Source organism: Furipterus horrens, unplaced genomic scaffold (assembly GCF_987537825.1).
Source record: "Furipterus horrens unplaced genomic scaffold, mFurHor1.1.pri manual_scaffold_11, whole genome shotgun sequence".
NCBI lineage: Eukaryota > Metazoa > Chordata > Mammalia > Chiroptera > Furipteridae > Furipterus > Furipterus horrens.
The window spans coordinates 85,283,566-85,303,544 of record NW_028327181.1 but is presented as its reverse complement, the minus strand read 5'-3'; the positions used below and the strand labels follow the sequence as shown (position 1 = coordinate 85,303,544).

Sequence of the window (19,979 nt, the reverse complement as noted above, 5' to 3'; positions counted from 1 at the left end):
TCCAGAACTTTTTAGATTGACACTGGGCTTGTTAAAACAAGGAGGGATTTACAGAGCCAAATAATTTTTCATCTTTGACAGGACTGTCTTGTAAAATGTCCTGTCAGATTCTGTGCTGGCAAAGATTTAGGAATCTTTTCTATCAATTGCTAAAATTTTCCCTGTTCAAATGAAGCATGGCTGAGGTTACTGAATGACCTTGCTACAGTGAACATGATCTACCAAATTAACTTCTCAAATTCCTTTAGCCCACTGATCTTTCATTAGGCAAGTATCCACAAATTACACTTGTCCTTGGCTAGTAAGAGCTGCCAGGAGCTTTGGGTGTGTGGGGACACTGAGGGATCCAAATAGGGAACTAGCGAACTAGGTCTGGAATTGGTAGTTTTCCCACTCCTCAACAGCACAAAAAGACAGAAAAGTCGATTATCTTTACTAACTTATCTAAACGGAACACAGTAAAGGAAATTTCCATCAAGAGCTACATAAATGCAAAAGCCACAATTCTTCATGTGACTAAAAAAATTCCTTTGATTCTATAGCTTTTTTCCCCTTAATCAGATTTGTCTTATCTATACTCTCAAGCTACCTAGACAATCTACCCTTCAAATAGCATTTGGCAACCATTTTAAGGTATGGAGTTAGTGTTCTTTTTGAAGTAACACTTTCAAAATTTAAAAATTTTTCTGGCCAGAGCGTGGCAGTAGAGGAATGATAAGTGTGAACAGCCATTGATATGTACTCTAAGTTGTCCAATCCTGATACATTCAATTCTTTTTCTGATTTTTCTAATCACTGTAACACATTAAAGATGGCAGCTATAGCCCAGGGATGCATTTGAGCTAAGTAACTGTGGCTACCAAATGCTGCAGTTTCAATAACAATTAATAACAGGCAGTGAGATATTTACTAATTGGTATGTCAGGGCCAGAGGACATACTTCTTAATTACACCTACAGTTTTGTTACAAGATTTATTTATTAGTAGTATCTTTGAATTTTAAAGCCCCAATACAATTATCTCTAGAAGTGGGAAAACAGAAACATCCATGTAATCAAGTCAATATATAAAGTGCCACAGAGAATGCCAGTGAATGTTTTTGTGGTTGTACCTAAATTATCTACAATAGAAATGGCAAGATATAGTTAAACTGAGAAAAAATTTTACACATAGAAACTACCATCTTATGGTGGCCCTGGGTTCTTACCCTTTCCTGCGATGTTTGATAGCGAAGGTGAAGGGCCGTGGGGTCCCAATCTACAGCAATATAGGCATTTCCAGTGAAAGCTCTGTCTTCCTCACAATCAATTTTACAGCCTCTGCAAAATCTAAAGAGGGAAAAATATACTGAAGAAAAAATAACTGTGAAATAAACAAGATTTTCTTTATCAGAAATAGTCTCTTTTTCTACCTCTCTATACATTCCTTCTTGGGCTTCATGCTTCAGACTGATAAATTCACAAATATGTATTATGATTATTAGTATTGTAGGGAATCCTGCTTATCACTTCTCAAGTCTTTGTGGCAAAGAAATAATATGAAAATTGGATATTTGAGATAATACACCTCTAAAGAAAGCCTAAATTCAGTTATTTCATGCTCTGAGGACAATTTATCCGGTACAATAACACCCATTTCCTTGTTTGTAAATGGCATGTTAAATAAATGTATATAAAAATGTATGGGTGGGGGAGGGAGCATGACAAAGCCATGGTTCCAATGCCTATGTTAAACTCAATTTGTTAATTCTATTACAGTCTTCTGAAGGCTGACTTCAGTACTCAGGCATTTTCTAACCTGGAACAATACTGACCAATCAATCTTCATAACTCTTCTAAAATCCAAACAGACTTCCAGCAAGGTCTAGTAAGTAGAGGACATTCTACTGAGCTCAGAATTGCTAAATGTTAATCATAAACTATGAATTTGACGAGACTATATAGTTTACAAAACCAGCTACATCTCAAAAGTAAAATGTAAGCTATAGACCTCACAAGGAAGAGGTGAACAATTCCCAAGTTTATTTCAAGCTTCTCACTATTCACTATTACATCTGAAACCTGGAAACCTTATGAAAAAGGTTACTTAAATTTTTCTTTTGCAGAAGGTCACCTTACCTATACCATGGGCACCAAGCACAGGAGTTCCCATCCTTCTGCACAACTCGTAGAGTGAATGGATATTGATAGCCCATACTGTCATCACTGAAACAGAACATAAACCAAAGAGTATAAGAAACATTTCTGATTTAAGGTCTCAACTTCTTTTCATGTTCCCGTGAAGTAAATCTAAGAAGGGGCATTTCTCATAGCAGTATGCTCATGTTTTCAGCTCTAGGCTGCTCCTCTTAACCAATTAGTTGTGCCCTGTACCAGTCACACTCAGGGCTCCCACGCTGTATCCCTGCTTACAGAAGTGTAGATGTACTAGACTGCCAGATGTCTCTGAGAGTTCATGTGGTCCACACAAATTTTACAGGATAATTTAATCAAACACCAATTATCCTTTATAAAGCCCTAATCCTATCAGAAGATTTAATTCACATTAAAGTAAAATAATTAGACCTTCCCATGACAAGAGTATTGACACACCACAGAAAACTGAAAGGTCATAATGGTTTTTAGAAAATTTGACTATATATTTAGAAGCTTTAAAAAAGAAAAAGTTTATTTCTTGATTTTAGAGAAAGAGAGGAAGGGGGAGAAAGATGGGGGAAGAAACAGAGAGAGAGAGAGAGAGAGAGAGAGAGAGAGAGAGAGAGAGAAAGAAACATCGATATGTTGTTCCACTTACTTATGTGTTCATTGACTGATTCTTATATTGTGCCCTGACTGGGGATTGAACCTGCCACCTTGGCATATCACGATGATGCTCTAACCAACTGAGCTACCTGACTAGGGCAAGATGTTTATTTTCTTTAACTAGATTTATGAAATTATTCCACATTAAAATGACAGAGTATGGAAATAATCCAACTGAATTATTTGTTATGACATGAGACTTTTTCAGAGTTCATGTATAGATATGCACATTGTTGCTCCCATTCTGAATTTCAGAGGGTTAAGATGACACAAATTTCCTAATGAATTCTTACTCTCTACTTTTGCAGTAACAGAAGTCAAGGACATTATCTGAAGCACTTAAAGAATCAGCAGGAAGGATTAGTGAATGAAAGAATTACTGGACACTAGAATGTCTAGGTAATGAAAAGAAGCTATATAGTCTCTCCTGTACAAAAGATCAAACCAAATGGTTGAATTGCATGCTCCCTGGATGGTTTATCAAAGAGTGATTAAACTTACATAAAATGGGTCCCATAAATCACACAAAATTCATATAAATCCTTCTAGAGTTTGGAAATCACAGGTCTAGGCTGTTCCCCTGAACTCACCAATCCTGAGCATGGTTACTAGCTTCCTGAGGTGGGAGTGGGCTGGCTAATCGAGATACTTGAATCCAAACTGCATCATATAGGTCTTTCTTCCGAGTATGCACAGTACATGGAACAATCAGTGGCATCCCAAAGAGGCTGGGGCGATTCTTCTGAGATGACAGGAAGTATAGTTCTGTCCTTATCTGTATGTACAAATAGGAGGAGAGAGAGCTGAGAAGATAAGCCTCTGATTCCTGCCTTTTGTTCTTCTATGACTGCCAATGACACTCACCACTACTATTTCCAATTAGTCACTATCACTGTTTATTCATATGAAAAGAATTGTGACAGTGGAATCATTGGAAGGTTGAGGTGCTGCCAATTTCAGAGTAGCTGTCTATCAGACTTAGATTTTCAGCATTTAATATTTGCAAACTAGTTTTCTCTGATAAAACATTTCATGCACACACTGAATACATGTAAAAACTAGTAATAGTTTTGTAGCTTAAGACTTTTAAGCAATTAAAACCCTTTCTTTAGAAAGTATGCCAATAAACCAAAACTCCCTCAAACCACAATTTTCAAAAAATTAGCTGTTGAAAACTGTTGTTACATCAAGTCTTTTTTATTTTTTAAATACATGATCAATTAAAAGCAAAGGTTAAATTTTAAAATATTTGCTTTGAGTAAGTTAAGAAGATTTTTATGAAATTCCTTACAAAACAGAGACTGTGCAAAATTAGCTTGGAAATGGTTGCTTAATAAAACAAAGTTTAGTATAATAGATTGTTGGGAGTTTAGGATTATTAAAAAAGGCTGCTATGCAGTTGGATGTTTAATTTTTTAAGTTAGTCTTTATGTAGTAGACACGCTAAATCAACCACTTATAAACTTACTAAGGGTTAGCTAGTTTCTAAGTGAAAAGACTTTTATTTCAGATTCTCAAGCATTTTATTTTGCTGTTATTCAATTAAGCTTAACTAAACAGAAGATTTTAAGACCCCATTTCACGTCAGTATTTTTAAAGACCCACAGAAATGCGGACAGTGTTCAGAACAACTATTTTTTAAAATTATAAAAACAGGCTTCTGGTCAAGATGGTGGCATAGGCAGATATGGCTCCCCTCTTCGCACAGCCACATCAAAATTACAACAAAAATACAGAACCACCACCACTCAGAATTGTCAGAAACTGAGTTGAATGGAAGTGTGACAACTGCAGAATTAAAGAAACCATATCCAACCAGAGGGGTAGGAGGGGTGCAAAGGTGGAACGGGCTGGTCCCTCACCGATGTGTGGTGGATAAGAATTTGGGAGGGATATCTCAGTAGCGAGGAGTCCCAGCCCCACACCAGGACCCCAGCCCAGGGTTTCAGTGCCAGGAAGATAAGTCCCCACAGCTCCTGCTGCAAAAACCAGTAGGGATTGAGTAGGTGGAAGAAACTGCTGGAGCCCCAAGCAGTTACTCTTAAAAAATTCACACATGGACTCACCTACCCAGACTCACTCCCTCTGAGCTCCAGCACTAGGGTGGCAGCTTGAAAGGCACCAGTGGCATAGAGAGAAAAACTAAAGTCTCTGGTATCAAAGCAAGCAGAGGCCATTGTGCCTTTTCTAAACCCTCCCCCAACAGAGTCCGCATGGTGCCATATCAGAGACGTCATCAACCTGGCTAACACTGGCCCATCTTGGAGAATCCCAGAGACTCCGCCCCGCCCAACTCATGGGACCACCCAACCTGCTTTTCCATATAAATGGTTAGTCTTGGCTCAAGCTTCACAACTTCCTAAATCCTCTCAAACAAGGAATAGCTGGACTCAGTGAGCACCAGGCCCAGCACTAGCAGCAGCCATCTCAGATTGCTTTATAGCTCAGGCAGGGAACCCCGGACAAAATAGGTAGGGGTTGGCCTTGGCCTGCACTGCCAGGGAAACACCAGGGCCAGGGCACCGAATGGACAGCTACAGACCACATGGGAACACCACCACCCTGACTCTGCACAGCTGATCCTCTATGGAGGGCAGAGATTGGTGGTCAGTGGTCATAGCCAGTCATGGCAGCTGACTGGTCTAGGTAAATCCCTCCCATTGATCTGCCAACAGCAATCAAAGCTCAACTACAACAGGAGGGTGTACTCAGCCCACACAAAGGGCACACCTAGAATACCCAGCTTGAGTGATAGAGGAGGCTGTGCCACTGGACCCTAGAGGACACCTGCTCATTAGGCCACATTCCCAAGACATGGAGTCAAAAAAAACGGCCCAAATGAATGGACAAATCAAAACTCCAGAAAAAGAGATAAACAAACTGGAGATAAGGAATCCGTCAGATGCACTGTTCATAAGAATGCTCAAGGAACTTAGGACCTCAACAAAATAAATCAGAAATGAAGTATACACTAATTGAAATAAGCAACAATTTATAGGGAAACAACAGCAGAGTTAATGAAGTCGAGAATCAAATCAATGATTTGGAACATAAGGAAGTAAAAAACAACCCATCAGATTAACAAGAAGAAAAAAGAATCCAAAAAACTGAGGATAATATAAGCAGCCTCTGGGACAACTTCAAGAGGTCCAACATTTGCATCACAGGGGTGCCAAGAGAAGAAAAAAGAGCAAGAAATTGGAAACCTATTTGAAAAAATAGTGAAAAAAACTTCCCTAATTTGGTGAAGGAAATACACATGCAAGCCCAGGAAGCACAGAATCCCAAACAAGATGGATGCAAAAAGCCCCATTTCAAGACACGTCATAATTAAAATGCCAAAGGTTAAAGATACAGAGAGAATCTTAAAAGCAGCAAGAGAAAAACAGTTAGTTACCTACAGGGGAGTTCCCATAAGACTTCCAGCTGATTTCTCAAAAGAAACTGCAGGCTAGAAGGGATTGGCAAGAAATATTCAAAGTCATGAAAAGCAGGGACCTACAGCCAAGATTGCTCTACCCAACAAAACTATCATTTAGAATTAAAGGGCAGATAAAGAGCTTCCCATACAAGAAAAAACTAAAGGAGTTCATCATCACTAAACCATTATTATATGAAATGTTAAAGGGACTTATTTAAGAAAAAGAAGGTCAAAACTATGAACAATAAAATGGCAAAAATACCTATCTATCAATTGAATCTTAAACTAAGCAAACAAGAAGATAGAGATAAAATCATAGAAACAGCGAGCATTTTGATGGTTACCACATGAGTGGTGGGGGTGGGGGAGAATGGGTGAAAAGGTGAAGGAATTAAGAAGTACAAATATGTGGTTACAGAATAGCCATCAGGATGTAAGTACAATATAGGAAAGGGTGAAGCCAAAGAACTTATATGCATGTCCCATAAACAATGGTGGGGGTATTGCCTGGGGGGGGGGTGATGGATGGAGGGGGGCAATGGGGGAAAGAAATCAGGACAACTCTAATAACATAATCAATAAAATATAATTAAAAAATAAAGTAAAATAAAATCCTAAAAATTTAATTAGTTGTTCTCTCCTCAAACTTCTTTTATTCTAGTCCAGCTCTCAGCAGATGACTTACTTTACTAAATAAGTTTTATTTTATTTATATTTTTATTATTAAAATCTTTCACTAAACTCAAACAACAATCTCAATTCCTCTACTCTTCTCAGTGTATCTGTCCTCCGTCCCTCCCTCCTTTCTTCCTTTCCTTCTCTTTTTTGAAACGGACTTATCCTTTAGTTGTTGTGTCAATACGCTGTTTTTCTGTTTCTCCCTTTATTCCCTGAATATTGTTGCCTATGTTAACTTGCCTTATTCCTTTTTTTTTCCCCTACCTTGCAGAAGGGAGTAGAAGAAAAACTACTTTCAAGGTAGTTCAACCATGAGGTAAAAAAATGTCCAAAAGAAGAATTGGCATATTGTAATAACAACCTATGATGTCAGAGGAGTAATAAGACTATTGGGGTGATCACTTTGTAAGTTATACAAATGTCTGATCACTATGTTGTATGAAGGGGGCCCCCCCAAAACAGAATTATATCTGGAGACCAGGGCCTGTGTAGTACAGGCTTTCCCTGCTAGGTGAGTGTTCTAGGAGTCCATCTGTATCAGTGTACCAGCTGGCATTGTTGTGAGAGGCTTTGTTCAGCTTCAGTGAAAATTTTGAAGACCTTTCAACACGTTTGCCCATTTCATGACTGGTGATTTAGGAACACACCTGTCCACACCACTCTCAGCAGTTTTTTATCAAAAACTGCATGACTCCCGTGCCCCACCCTCTTTATTCACCCAACCTCACCTCGAGTGACTTTTTTTTTGTTTCCTCAGATGAAGAAAGTCCTCAAAGGGAAATGTTTTACCCATGTGGAAGAGGTGAAACAAAAAATGGCAGAAGCACTAAAAGGCATCAAAATCAATGACTTCAAAAACTGTCTCGAGCAGTGGAAAAAATGTCTCGACAGGTATATTGCATCAAATGAAGAGTACTTTGAAAGTGACTGAAGTTTAAACGGGTAAGAATAAATACATAATTTTTTATAAATAATAAATTCTGGTTTTTTTGGGTCCCCCCTCATACACCTGAAACTAATGTAATAATGTATATCAAGTGCAATTGAAAATTTAAAAAAATATTTTTAAAAAGAAATAATTCAGGAAAAGACACTGGCAATGACAATGAAATGATAAATTCAATTAGTGTTTTGAAAGAAGGAATTAAAGGTTCTAGTAATATATTAGATATAAGGTTTTAGAAGAAAAGGGGGGAAAAACCCAAGAACACTTCCAGCCTTTAGCCTAGGAGAATGTTGTTGTTTTTCATAGAAATAATGGTAAAAATGAGCTGACTTGGGACAGACAGATGGTAACATCAATTTTATGTATTCCCAAAAGCAGCTTGCTAGACCATAAAGGAAACTAGAAATAGGGGACTGGTTAAAAGATGAAAATTTAAAGCTGCCAATATGGCTTTATGGTCCAATAATTACAAAGACCTGTATAAGATGCTGTAGGAATTACCATGCACTTTATACAACATTTACATGATAATTGCAGAGAATTGTTTTCTAAAGATTTTAAAGAGTACATCAGGGTTCTTTTGTTGTAAAAAAAATTTTTTTTGAGAGAGGGGGTGGGAAGAAGAAAGAGAGGGAGAGAAACATTGATATGAGAGAGAAACATCAATTGGTTACCTCTTGCATGTGCCCCAACTGGGGATCGAACCCGCAGCCCACGCATGTGCCCTGACTGGGAATCAACCTGTGACCTTCACTTGGTGGGACAATACCCAACTAACTAAGCCACATGGGTCAGGGCCGGAATTCTTAATATATGATCTGACAATGCTCGGTAAAAAAAGATGTAGGAAATGCATGAATTACCCAATTATTTTAGCTGATGGGACCAGTACAAGCTGTGCTTAAAAGACAATTCCAAGTCACAAATGTGTCCTGTAATTCTCTAGACTGTCCACTCATACAATCCTGTCTAAAACATGGTCCACATAACATTGTCCAAATGGTCAGAAACTCACTTTAGTCAGGGGTTACTAATTAAAAAGAGGGAGAGGGAGTACATTTCAAAGAATTAGCCCAAAGCAAATAGCTACGTAATCACTGGCCAGATCATCAAACAGAATGCAGCCAGCACTCCCAAAGCCTCCCTCTTGCCTCTTCACCATCATACATTTTTGGTGTTCCTCACAAACAAATAAACAGAACTTCTCCAAAGGCATCCACACTTACATGAACATATAAGAGAGACGAAGTTTTTAAAGAACATAGTATTCTGATGTACTGCTATCTTGTTGTTGCTTAATATATGAGTGAGAAATGCCATTTCATACATAGGCTGTGATCATTTACAATACATAATACATTGTAAGTGCATACAATAAAGATGTTGCAAAGACAGAAATGACTGTGTTTCACAAATGACACTGGCAAGACCACCAGTAACCTGCCCAACATTAAACTAACCATTTTTCGGTGGACTGCAATGATGTAACCTGTACAGGGATTGTCAGGAAGAGATGGCATATGACCATTCACCATTCCATTTGTGAAGCTCTTCTCAGTTCCACATGGCACAACAGTGATTGGCATTCCATTGGGGATGAATATTGGTCGGGGCAGGTCCCCATTGGTGGTTAGGGTTAACATTCCATTTGTAGATGGGGAAGAGGATAAATCTACAAATTTAAAGGTAAATACAGCATCATGAGCTTGTGGTGCTTACATCTTTGCTCTTTTCTCCAATATTGTGAGGACCCAGACCACTGATACTACAGTCTCTTTTTACAAAGGAAAAGGAGAAATTATATTTCAAATAATAAATCTAGGTTAATTAGAAGATTTTAATTTCAGATTTTACTTTTATAACTCACACTTAAGACTAAATGACAAGGCAAGAATAATTGCTACAAAGTATAAGTAGAATTTTTGCAGAAACCTTTATCAATACCACATTGTGGCATGCAAATAGTTTTACCACTTGTTTTCTTTGTCCTCTTCTCTAAAAATTAATTTCTCTATTCCTCTAAAAATACTCTGTTCAGTACAGTAGTGTCTAGACAGATATTGCTTTTCTTTTTATTATTTCATTTTTATGATTCCATTTTTTATTTTTTATTTTTATTTTTTAGAGCAGTTTTAGATTCACAGCAAAATAACGAAGGTACAGAATTTTCCCACATACCCTTTGCCCCACACATGCATAGCCTTCCCCATTAATAACAACCCCCACCAGAGTGGTACATCTGTTACAACTGATAAATGATGTTTTAAAATTAAAATGAAACACATTTCCTCAGTCTCAGCCACATTTCAAGTGCTTAGCAGTCCATGTGACTAGTGAATACTGTATTGGATGGTAAAGATTATAGAAAATTTCCATCACTGCATAGAGTTCTATTGGTCAGTGAAGATCTAAACAATAAAGTAATATTAAATCTTCCACCAATCCATCAGTCCTGTCTATTAAGTGCCAATGAGAGGAACCTCATTCTCTCAGAAGCCCTTTATAATTGGGGAATGAATCTAATGATCAGTAGTATAAAAATTAATAAAAAAACCATATCACTGGCCAAAAGACTCATAAGATGACCATATTAAATCATATGCAATATTAGATAAACAAATTCCTTTTTAGTTATATTTATTGTGATGTTTTCTGACAGTATATCCTCGCACCATCTGTTGCCATGTAAGTATTAGATAAGAATAAAGAGAGGTATGAATTCCAGTGGTAGATGAACTAGTTATTATCTATTTAACTTAGTTATTTAGATTCTCTGAATTTTAGGTCCTCATCTATAAAATGAAAAATTTGAGCCAAATTATCATAAAGGTTTCCTTCAGGCTCCAAAATTCTTTTGCTTTAATAGCCTTAGCCCAAACAGATATAAAAAGGATGATAACCTGTGGACCAGTGTTTAAAGCTAAAATAATGAAAAGAAGATCTAGTTCTACCATACCTGTTTGTACTGGACTCGAAGCTGAAATTGGAGATCCAGGGATGGGAATTTCAAATGCACACAAAAATCCACTCACTGAGAGTCGTACTTTTTGGTTGTCCTGAGGGAAATTCTATAGAAAAAGAGGCAAAGATAAGAAGGGGGAGATGGTTCAGATAAAACGGAAAATGTGATATATTTGAAGTGAGTATCTTAGGTGCTTTCATCACTTACACAAACAAGATGAATGAATAATATTTCTTAAATAACTAATAGATGAAAGCTTAATAAACTAACCTCCATGACAGAACCATTACCCTTTCCATAGGAAAGAAGTATGTTGTATAACTGGTTTCTTAAGTTTTGTCCTTCATATCAGGCACGTAAACCCAAAACCCTCAGAGATCCCACCTTTGTATTACATATGGACAAAAGGTCAACAAAGTGGGGAAGTTTGTTCAGAAACCCCAAAGATGAATATAAATAATACTAACGGTAGGAGCTCAGTTTAGGGTTGGCAATATATTTATTATATTGCTTATTTCTCCAGTTGGTATGGAGGAAGAAGCGATTTGTGTCAATTTGTCTGTACTCTGTAAATTCCTAGTGTGTTGAAAGGCCAGGGATAGGGGATGTGGGGTATGTGTGTTCATAAATAAATACTAAAAAACAGCACTCATAAATACATTAAATACTTTAACCTAAGAAGAACTCTAGCGACAGTGGTAATACAGAAGAGCAGCCAAGTGTAGCAGCAGCAGTTGCTGGGGGAAATCTATACTGTAGTAACATAGCTAGGTCACTCCATACAGGTAGCCTTGGGCTTACATAATTCTCTTCTTTTAAAAATACCACCATCACCCTGGCTGGTGTGGCTCAGTGGATCGAGCCCAGCCTGCGAACCAAAGGATTGCTGGTTCGATTCCCAGTCAGGGCACATGCCTGGGTTGCAGGCCAGGTCCCCAGTTGAGGGTGTGTGAGAGGCAACTACACCCTGATGTTTCTCTCCCTCTCTTTCTCCCTCCCTTCCCTTCTTTCTAAAATTAAATAAATAAAATCTTTAAAAAATAAAAATAAAAATACCACCATCATTATTACTCCTTTATCCTGGCAGACAACTCTTTTAAGTTTCTGGGATGGAAAACTTGACAATGTTTTTGTTCAGTTGTTGTTGCATTTTAATGTCTCCTTGGGTCATTTAACATCGCAATTAACTGAGAAAACTACTCTTTGAAGGATGGAATCAAGGGGTTTCCTAGAAAGAATAGTTAATATTACCTTTATGTTAGAGCCATGTACTTCTGCAAGAAGGATTTGTTCTGATTTAAGTCCACAGAGATCACTCAACTGTTTTTTTAAACCTGTGTACTTTTCATCCATATTCAGTCTTAGTCCATAACGTACAGGGGTAGTACCATCCAACTTAATAACTAGTAAAGAGAAAAGATCTTTTATTAGTAAATGCTGATTTCATGGAAAGTTTTACACTGTGTGTGGGTGTCTATGACTTAGAAATAGCAAACATTCTAGAATTTTTATTTTCTATACAGATGATACTCAGGGATCATATTGAGTGAAATCATTTTCTTTTAATGTTCATCTGAAATAGAAGTGTGAGTGGCTTTGCAATATTTCTAAAAGTTTCTGGCATGTTTGAAACTAAGAGGAATCAACAGGCACAAAAATGGACCTATGTTCCAAGTCTTTCAAACTTCAGATCATGTCTGAAATTAGACCGCTGTATTATAACATGTCGACTACCAATTTTTATGAGAATGCATTATAAACAAATGACCATACTTACCAATTCAGGGTGCTTGAAAAGGTAAAAGACAATGGAATTAAATAACTATTCAGAACGTTGTGACCTACCTGTTATTTCTAAGTGCATATAACTGTCCATTGGTAGTGGCAAAGACAAAAAATTGAATGGGTCAAATCGGACACTTATATGACCACATGTCTTGCATTTGACTTGGGACCTTAACTGCCCATGAAACAAATCTACAACAATTGATCTATTCCTTCTCAGATGGTTGTCCCAGGCCTATCAAGGAAAAAGATGAGAAAAAAAAGATTTTTTTCCCCAACATTTAAAAGAATAGTATTTCTATACAAATTCAAAGAAACTAGTTAAATGTCAGGAATATAATCCTGAGCATTCATTTAAAATATAAAAGCCTTCTGCTTATAAATTTATAATTCAGATATATAATTGAAAATATATTATCTACTGAAATAGTAGAGAAAACCAGTTATTCAACAGAATGTGATTCTTTCTGCTCAACCTATAAACTATTAAATTCAGATGAAAAACCCTATTTTTTTCTTTGTTCTTACCACAGTAACAATGATGATTACTAAAGTTCTTTGTCCATTTAAAAACAAATAAAATGTGTCTACTGGTCACTATACATATTACGCTAGCAATTATGGGACTCTTGAAGTTCTACTGAATAATTATTCCTACATTCTCTCCCAAAGGTGTATGATGTGAATAATAACACTTCTCTATTTTCATGAAGGATGCTTTATTTTGGCATTACTGAATAAAAATTAAGCAGAAAAATACAAATGCCTTCACTTCCATACTAAAATTCTGATCACAGAATTTTGTGCAACACATACTTGTGGCCAGAACATTTTACCTATTGCTTATATTAGAAAATAAAAACTGACAAACCTCTGCAGCTACTTCCCAGTCTGGCCGGCCATCACTGTCCTTCAGTTCCACATATGGCTTCTCATGGACTCGGTTGAGATCCTCATGAAGACCATCCAAGAGAAAAGCCAGAAGTTCTTGGGAGTCTTGTTGCTGGAACCCATTAAACCTGGGAGCGTATTTTGCTATGGTCCACTATAAATGTAAGAGGAATCAAACTCATTATTTGCTACCTCATAAAATTTGAAATGAGCATGCCCCATAATTTAATCAGAGGCATTATAAGAAAGTAAACTGTCTCTATTTCAGCAAATATATTTTGGATAATCATGAAATCTTTCTAATCTTAATCTCAAATGACAAAAAAAAAAAAGTATTTTGTCCAATACTGTATTCTAGTTCAGCATCATAAAAGCAAACAGTTTTGTCCTGGTTGCTGTGGTTCAGTGGGTTGAGTGCCGGCCTGCAAACCAAAGGGTTGCTGGTTCAAGTCCCAGTCAGGGCACATGCCTGGGTTGTAGGCCAGGTCCCCAGTTTGGGGCATTTCTCTCCCTCTTTCCCTCACCCTTCCCCTCTCTCTAAAAATAAACAAATAATTAATCTTAAAAATAAAAAAAGCAAACAGTTCTTTAGGTACTCAGATGTTATTTAAGACAAGTAAGGCAGAAATAGTAAAACAGCATTTGCTCACTTTAAAAGAGTCTGTATTATGTTTTCTTTTACAGTTAACCTTTCTTGTCTTGCTGTATCCTAATTTTTATTATTAGAGGCAGAATAGTCTCATTTTTAACTGTAAGGACTTACTATACTAACTAGCTTGCAACCTTGGACAAGCTATTTAACTGCTCTGAGCCTTAGTTCCTCAGCCATAAAATGAGGACAATAGGTCCTGGCCAGGTAGCTCAGTTGGTTAGAGCATCATCTCAATAAGTCAAGGTTGCGAGTTCAGTCTCCAGTTGGCACATACAAGACGTTAACCAATGAATACATAAATAAGTGAAAGAATAAATCAATGTCTCTCTCTCTCCCCTTTCCTCTCTCTCTGTAAAATCAATAGATTTTTAAAAAATGGGTATAGTAACATCACTTTACATTACAGAGCCATACAGAAGATTAGAGTTAATAGACATAAAATAATAAGAACAGTGCCTCTTTAGTGGTAGTAAAACCTTTAGCTAATTATTAATTTTTAACATAAACTGATTTTGCCTTGTTTTTAATTAAAAGTAAAAATAATCCTAACTTCACTGAAATTCACTACAAGTGACAGTAATATAAAATTTTATCCATTAATTACATTCTTTCTTCCTGCCACTTTTTAAAATTCTACAGACAGTTAAACTAAAACTAAAAAAGCATGTAGAGAAAAATAATTACTTAAACAACTACCTAGGACTTAAATATATTTATATTATTTTAACTGCTTACCCGAAGCTTTAATGGGGCGATATTCTTCTGAGTTCCACTCCAAAGCTCCTGTACTAAATCCCCATAGCATTTAGCCATATGCCCCTTCATACCAATGGGATTTGTCCTAGAGGTTTGAGAGGAAGATTTGTTGCCTAAGATTCTCATAAATAATCATGTGGACACAAAAATGCATACCATCTGTTTTGTCACATCAAACCATCTTTTTAAAATAAGAGAAGTATTCCCTGGCCCTTATTTAATACTAAATAGAGCAAACAAGGTAAGATTCTTCCCTCCCATGGTAAAGAAAGAGGACATTTAGGTGACACTGAGTTCCTATCAGTTACAGAAAGTTAAGAGGTCGATGATCAAGAAAGATTACCTGTTGAGTTCATAAAGATGTCTCCCTGAGATAAAATACTGTGTCAGCGGCTGTGTGTTACTAACACACTGGATGCTTGAGTTCATGAAGCATGTGTTTCCCAGGTTACTCAGACCTGTGGCTCCCTTTTCTGTGGGAACTGGAACAAACAATATGAGAACTGAAGCCTAGCTACAGCCTAAGACGTCATAGACCAAACAGTTACCTATATTCAATGCAATGTTTTGATAACTTTTTTTAAAAGACCTTCATCCCATTTTATGGCTGAATAATATCCTGTGTGTGTATATGCCACGTTTTGTTTATCCATTCATTTGTTGATAGACCCTGGTTGCTTCCACATTTTGGCTATTGTGAATCATGCTATAATAAACACTGCTGTACAAGTATCTGTTTGAGTTTCTATTTTCAGTTCTATTGGGTACATTCCTAGGAGCGAGATTGCTGGGGAATATGGTAATTCTCTGTACAGCTTTTTGTGGGACCACCAAACTGTTTTCCATCGTGGCTGTACCATTTTACATTCCCAACAGCAATGTATGATAGTTCCAATTTTTCCATATCCTGACTAACACTTATTTTTGTTTTATTGATTATAACCACTTTAGTAGGTATGAAGTGGTATCTTATTGTGGTTTTGGTTGAATTTCCCTAATAACTATTGATGCTGAACATCTCTTCATGTTCTTATTTCCCGTTTGTATATCATCTTTGGAGAAAACATCTGTGAAAACCTCACAGTCCTTTTTAAACTGAGTTGCCTTTTGTTGTTGAATTACATAGTTATTTACATTTTGGAGATAATAAACCCTTATCTGATATATGATTCGTAAATAATTTCTCCCAATGTGGAAGTTGTCTTTCACTTTCTTATTAATGCCTTTGATGCAAAGTTTTTAATTTTGATGAAGTTCAACTTATCTATTTTTCTTTTGTTGCTCCTGGTATTGATGTCTTATCTAAGAATCCACTGCTAAATCCTACGTTATGAAGATTTACCCCTGTGTTTTTTTCTTCTTAAGACTTTTATGATTTTTAGGTTGTTGATCAATTTTGAGTTACTTTTTGTATATAATGTAAAGTAGTGGTCCAACTTTATTCTTTTACATGTGGGAATCCAGTTGTCCTAGAACCTACCTGATCCCTCCACCTTGATCACACAACTTAAATGACTTGCCATGAACATTAACCAAGAGTCAACCACTGCCCTGGACTTGACCACTGACCTGGACTGGATCACTGCCCTAGACTCGACCCCTGAATGCGTATCTAGATAGCACCCTGGAGTTTTATTTCTTTACTGATGTACAATCAAATACTACCAGCTCTGTGGAAGAAGCCACTGAGGCCATGGCAAGTGTCACTGGTGATTGTTCAGAAGAGCCCATAACTGGAGCACCAGACGAATTCAACATCACCATAGAAACTAACAAGCTCATCTCAGAATTTCTTTAAAAGGAAACAAATGTTCCACTAGCAGTGTCTACCACCATACTACCCATGGCTTTCCAAGAAGATTCTTAGCTTCAGAACCAGCCTACCACTACACAATAGAGAACTGCATAACACAGAAAACTAGTGAAACACAGTCTGACCTTCTCAGCCCAGGAGAAATAGCAAAGCACTGATCCTGGGGTGAGTGGAGAAAATTTGACATGGTATGGGGGAGGGCTATTTCTTAATCATTTCTTATTTAGTATGAGTTCAATAAATGTTCATTTATATTGGAATATGAATATATATATATATATATAAATTATTTAATTGCAAGGTTAGAAAGAAATGTGATGCTTCAGTAAAAAGAAAAGTAAGAGTGACCTAGTCACTTTTGGAGTAGAAAACCAGAAGTTGTTAACATTTCAATAGTTGAGAGAGGGGGAAAAAAACAGTAACTTAAAGATAATCTATTCAAAAATAATACACTGGAGACTTACCCTTGTGTCTGTCTATTTTACTACTGTTTGCTATAAAGGACATTTCCTCTGGCCAACTCATATCTTTGTTTCTAACTGGAAAGACAAAGAGAAATAAGATTGTGCTAATCTCTTATTCATTGAAATCGCACTCACACAACTGCTTCTGTTTAAAAAAAAAAGTTGTTTCTAAATCAGAAAATATAAAGAAAAATAATCAAGTTATTTTTAGTAACTGAGTCTGAAACCATTCTGCCTCTTTATATTGGGGACTTTATAGTCACTTGGTTAGATTTAGTTAGTAAGTTATTCCCTCAGTTACCTATCTGAAGTAAAATTACATACTCAACCATCAAAAGAAGTAATTAAAGCTCTTAAAGTCAATACATTAGAACTATTACAATTCTTTCTTAAATTCTGACAACTATGAGAAGAACCCATTCACTTTAATAGAAAGGCAGTTAGCAATGTTTCCATGAATCTTAATGGGAAAAGACACACTTTAATCTTCAACGACATGGGCATAAATCTATGTGTGTGTGTACAAGTAAGCTCTGTTGGTGAGTTATTAGTGCTGATCACTAATAAAAGCCTGTGCCACTAAGTATGAAAGAAAATTAGTCTCCTTATTTCAACTTGAAGCAGTTTGAAAATTTTAAGAAACTATGTAAACTTTTAACTGAATTCATTTGTTTTTACCACCATTCCCACCTCTTGACAATGAACACAGACATATTTTTCTTTTAAGTAATGTAAATAGTATGTAGGATTCTATAAGGGTTTAATGGGTTTTCTTTACCATAAAGAACATAATGATTATAAAATGTATTATCAGTGAGTAACTAAATCTTTAAATTATCTCCCTAAAAATCTAATATAGATGCATGCTTCTTTCTTGTACCTTCAATTACCAGGTGCTGCTCATCTTGAATTTTCAAATATTCCAATCTATGATCTTCATCATCGAGAAGAGTAAGGTAATTCTGTGTACGGAGGAGGAAATGTTTCTGTTAATATGATTAATAAACTTGAAACAAATATGAAAATAAAAATGAGTAACAATTTTAAATGCCCTTGTAGTTACATAACCCATGTGACAGATATTAGGTACACGGTAATTGTTCAGAAATACCTGTAATTCAGGTGGTAAAATGAGGAAAAGTCAATGTATACTTCATAAACATGTACTTTATATCTAAAACAAATTTATAAAGGATTTTGGGGAGACCAGAAGAAGATTCATTGCACATCAAACCAAAATTCAATGAAATTTATAGATTTTCTGAAGAGCTTACAGAAATTTTCTTTACTACCCAGTATGAAATTCAGAAAATGTGCTTGTGATCAGGATGGAACTTGAACACTTACTAGGAACTGAAAATGTAAAACCAAATGTCACGTAGCAGAATTATACATTTTTGCTTATGCCTACCCTGTCTTAAGTGCTCACACAATTAATTCACTTAATTCTTACAACTTTCCTAAGGGAGATACTATTACTTTCCCCACTTACTCATGAGAAAACTAAGACAGAGTTAAATGACTTTCTTCTGGTTATATAACTAATGAGTGGCAGAGCCAGGACTTAATCCCTGGTTGTGTGGCTCTGGGAGCTGTGCTCTTAATGGTGACTAAAGGAGGACGTAAAAAAGAAGGAACTAGGGAATAGAGAATTGGTTAAAACTACTTATGATCTAATTTCAGATTATAATCTGAAAACACAACGCATATTCAGCAAATAACAGCACTGCCTCTATGAAGAATGAAAGATAGGGGTCAGAGAATGAGAAGGAAGAATGTTAACTACCGATATATACTTTTGTATTGTTTGAATGTTTTAAGATCTGCATGTTAGTTCAGAACAAATTAAAAATAAGCTCTATTTAGTTGAAAAAGGATATTTTCTGTTACTTTATAACAATAATCTTTATAAGATGATACTGTCACCCTGGCCGGGTGGCTCATTTGGTTGGCACATCATCCCATACACCAAAAGGTTGCAAGTTTGATTCCTGGTCAGGGCACATATCTAGGCTTCAGGTTCGATCTCCAGTAGAGGCAAGTGTGGGAGGCAACCGACTGATGTTTCTCCCTTCCCCTCTCTCTAAAATCAATAAACATATCCTCAGTAAAGATTAAAAAAAAAAGGTGGTACTGTCCATGATAATCAAGTGACAAATATCTACACGTATGCATACAGTAATTCAAAAGATGAAGTTTTCACTGAGATCCTTGGTATGGTTTTCAGCATAATTATTGTAGACAACAATCCCTTACTCATGAAACAGATTTAAAACTTGGTCTATGAATGGAGGTGTCTTAATGACTCTGAGATGCGTCTTACCTCACTATTATACAGCCACAGGCGCATATCTTCCTCTTTGATGCGCAGCCTCTGAGATAGATATTCATGAATTTCCTTAATGGTCTGCATTCGACTGAAACAGCCTGTGTAGGCTAAGACTCGCTTTAATGGAGCATTTGGAGAAGGTACATTTCCTATGGTCATAGTAATCACAATAAGGAAAAGACAGATGTTTTAAAAAGTACCCCTCAGCAATGGGGATTACACTGTTTTAGGAAATAATGATGAAAAATGAGAATTAGAGGTTTAATACTTTTATAAATTAAGCAGTTTTAAAATAAAACTTTAAAACGAAGACAGGAGGCCCAAGTATCTTAGAGTGAGTCTAAAGCCTTAACTTTGAAAGGAAGCAACAAAATCATAAGTGGCCCAAATAATTGGCAGTACTCAGATCCCAGAAGAGTGGGAAATATAAACAAACAATAGGCATTAGTAATTTGGCTGCCCTCAACTGGGCCACACTCAA

At 36.4% G+C, this 19,979-nt stretch overlaps 1 protein-coding gene across 1 annotated transcript in view; it reads right to left on the bottom strand.

Annotated features, from left to right (window-relative positions):
• Positions 1-19,979, bottom strand: part of USP32 (ubiquitin specific peptidase 32) — a 116,585-nt gene that overhangs the window by 9,372 nt on the left and 87,234 nt on the right. Inside the window, exons 17-29 of the mRNA XM_090290834.1 lie at positions 19,493-19,647; positions 18,050-18,131; positions 17,170-17,244; positions 15,236-15,374; positions 14,872-14,977; positions 13,465-13,638; positions 12,654-12,828; positions 12,060-12,211; positions 10,803-10,914; positions 9,307-9,518; positions 3,392-3,576; positions 2,118-2,204; positions 1,208-1,328 (exon numbers count right to left, since the gene is read on the bottom strand). Of these exons, the coding sequence (XP_090146960.1) occupies positions 1,208-1,328; positions 2,118-2,204; positions 3,392-3,576; positions 9,307-9,518; positions 10,803-10,914; positions 12,060-12,211; positions 12,654-12,828; positions 13,465-13,638; positions 14,872-14,977; positions 15,236-15,374; positions 17,170-17,244; positions 18,050-18,131; positions 19,493-19,647 (1,775 nt within the window). The remainder of the gene's footprint in view (positions 1-1,207; positions 1,329-2,117; positions 2,205-3,391; positions 3,577-9,306; positions 9,519-10,802; positions 10,915-12,059; positions 12,212-12,653; positions 12,829-13,464; positions 13,639-14,871; positions 14,978-15,235; positions 15,375-17,169; positions 17,245-18,049; positions 18,132-19,492; positions 19,648-19,979) is intronic.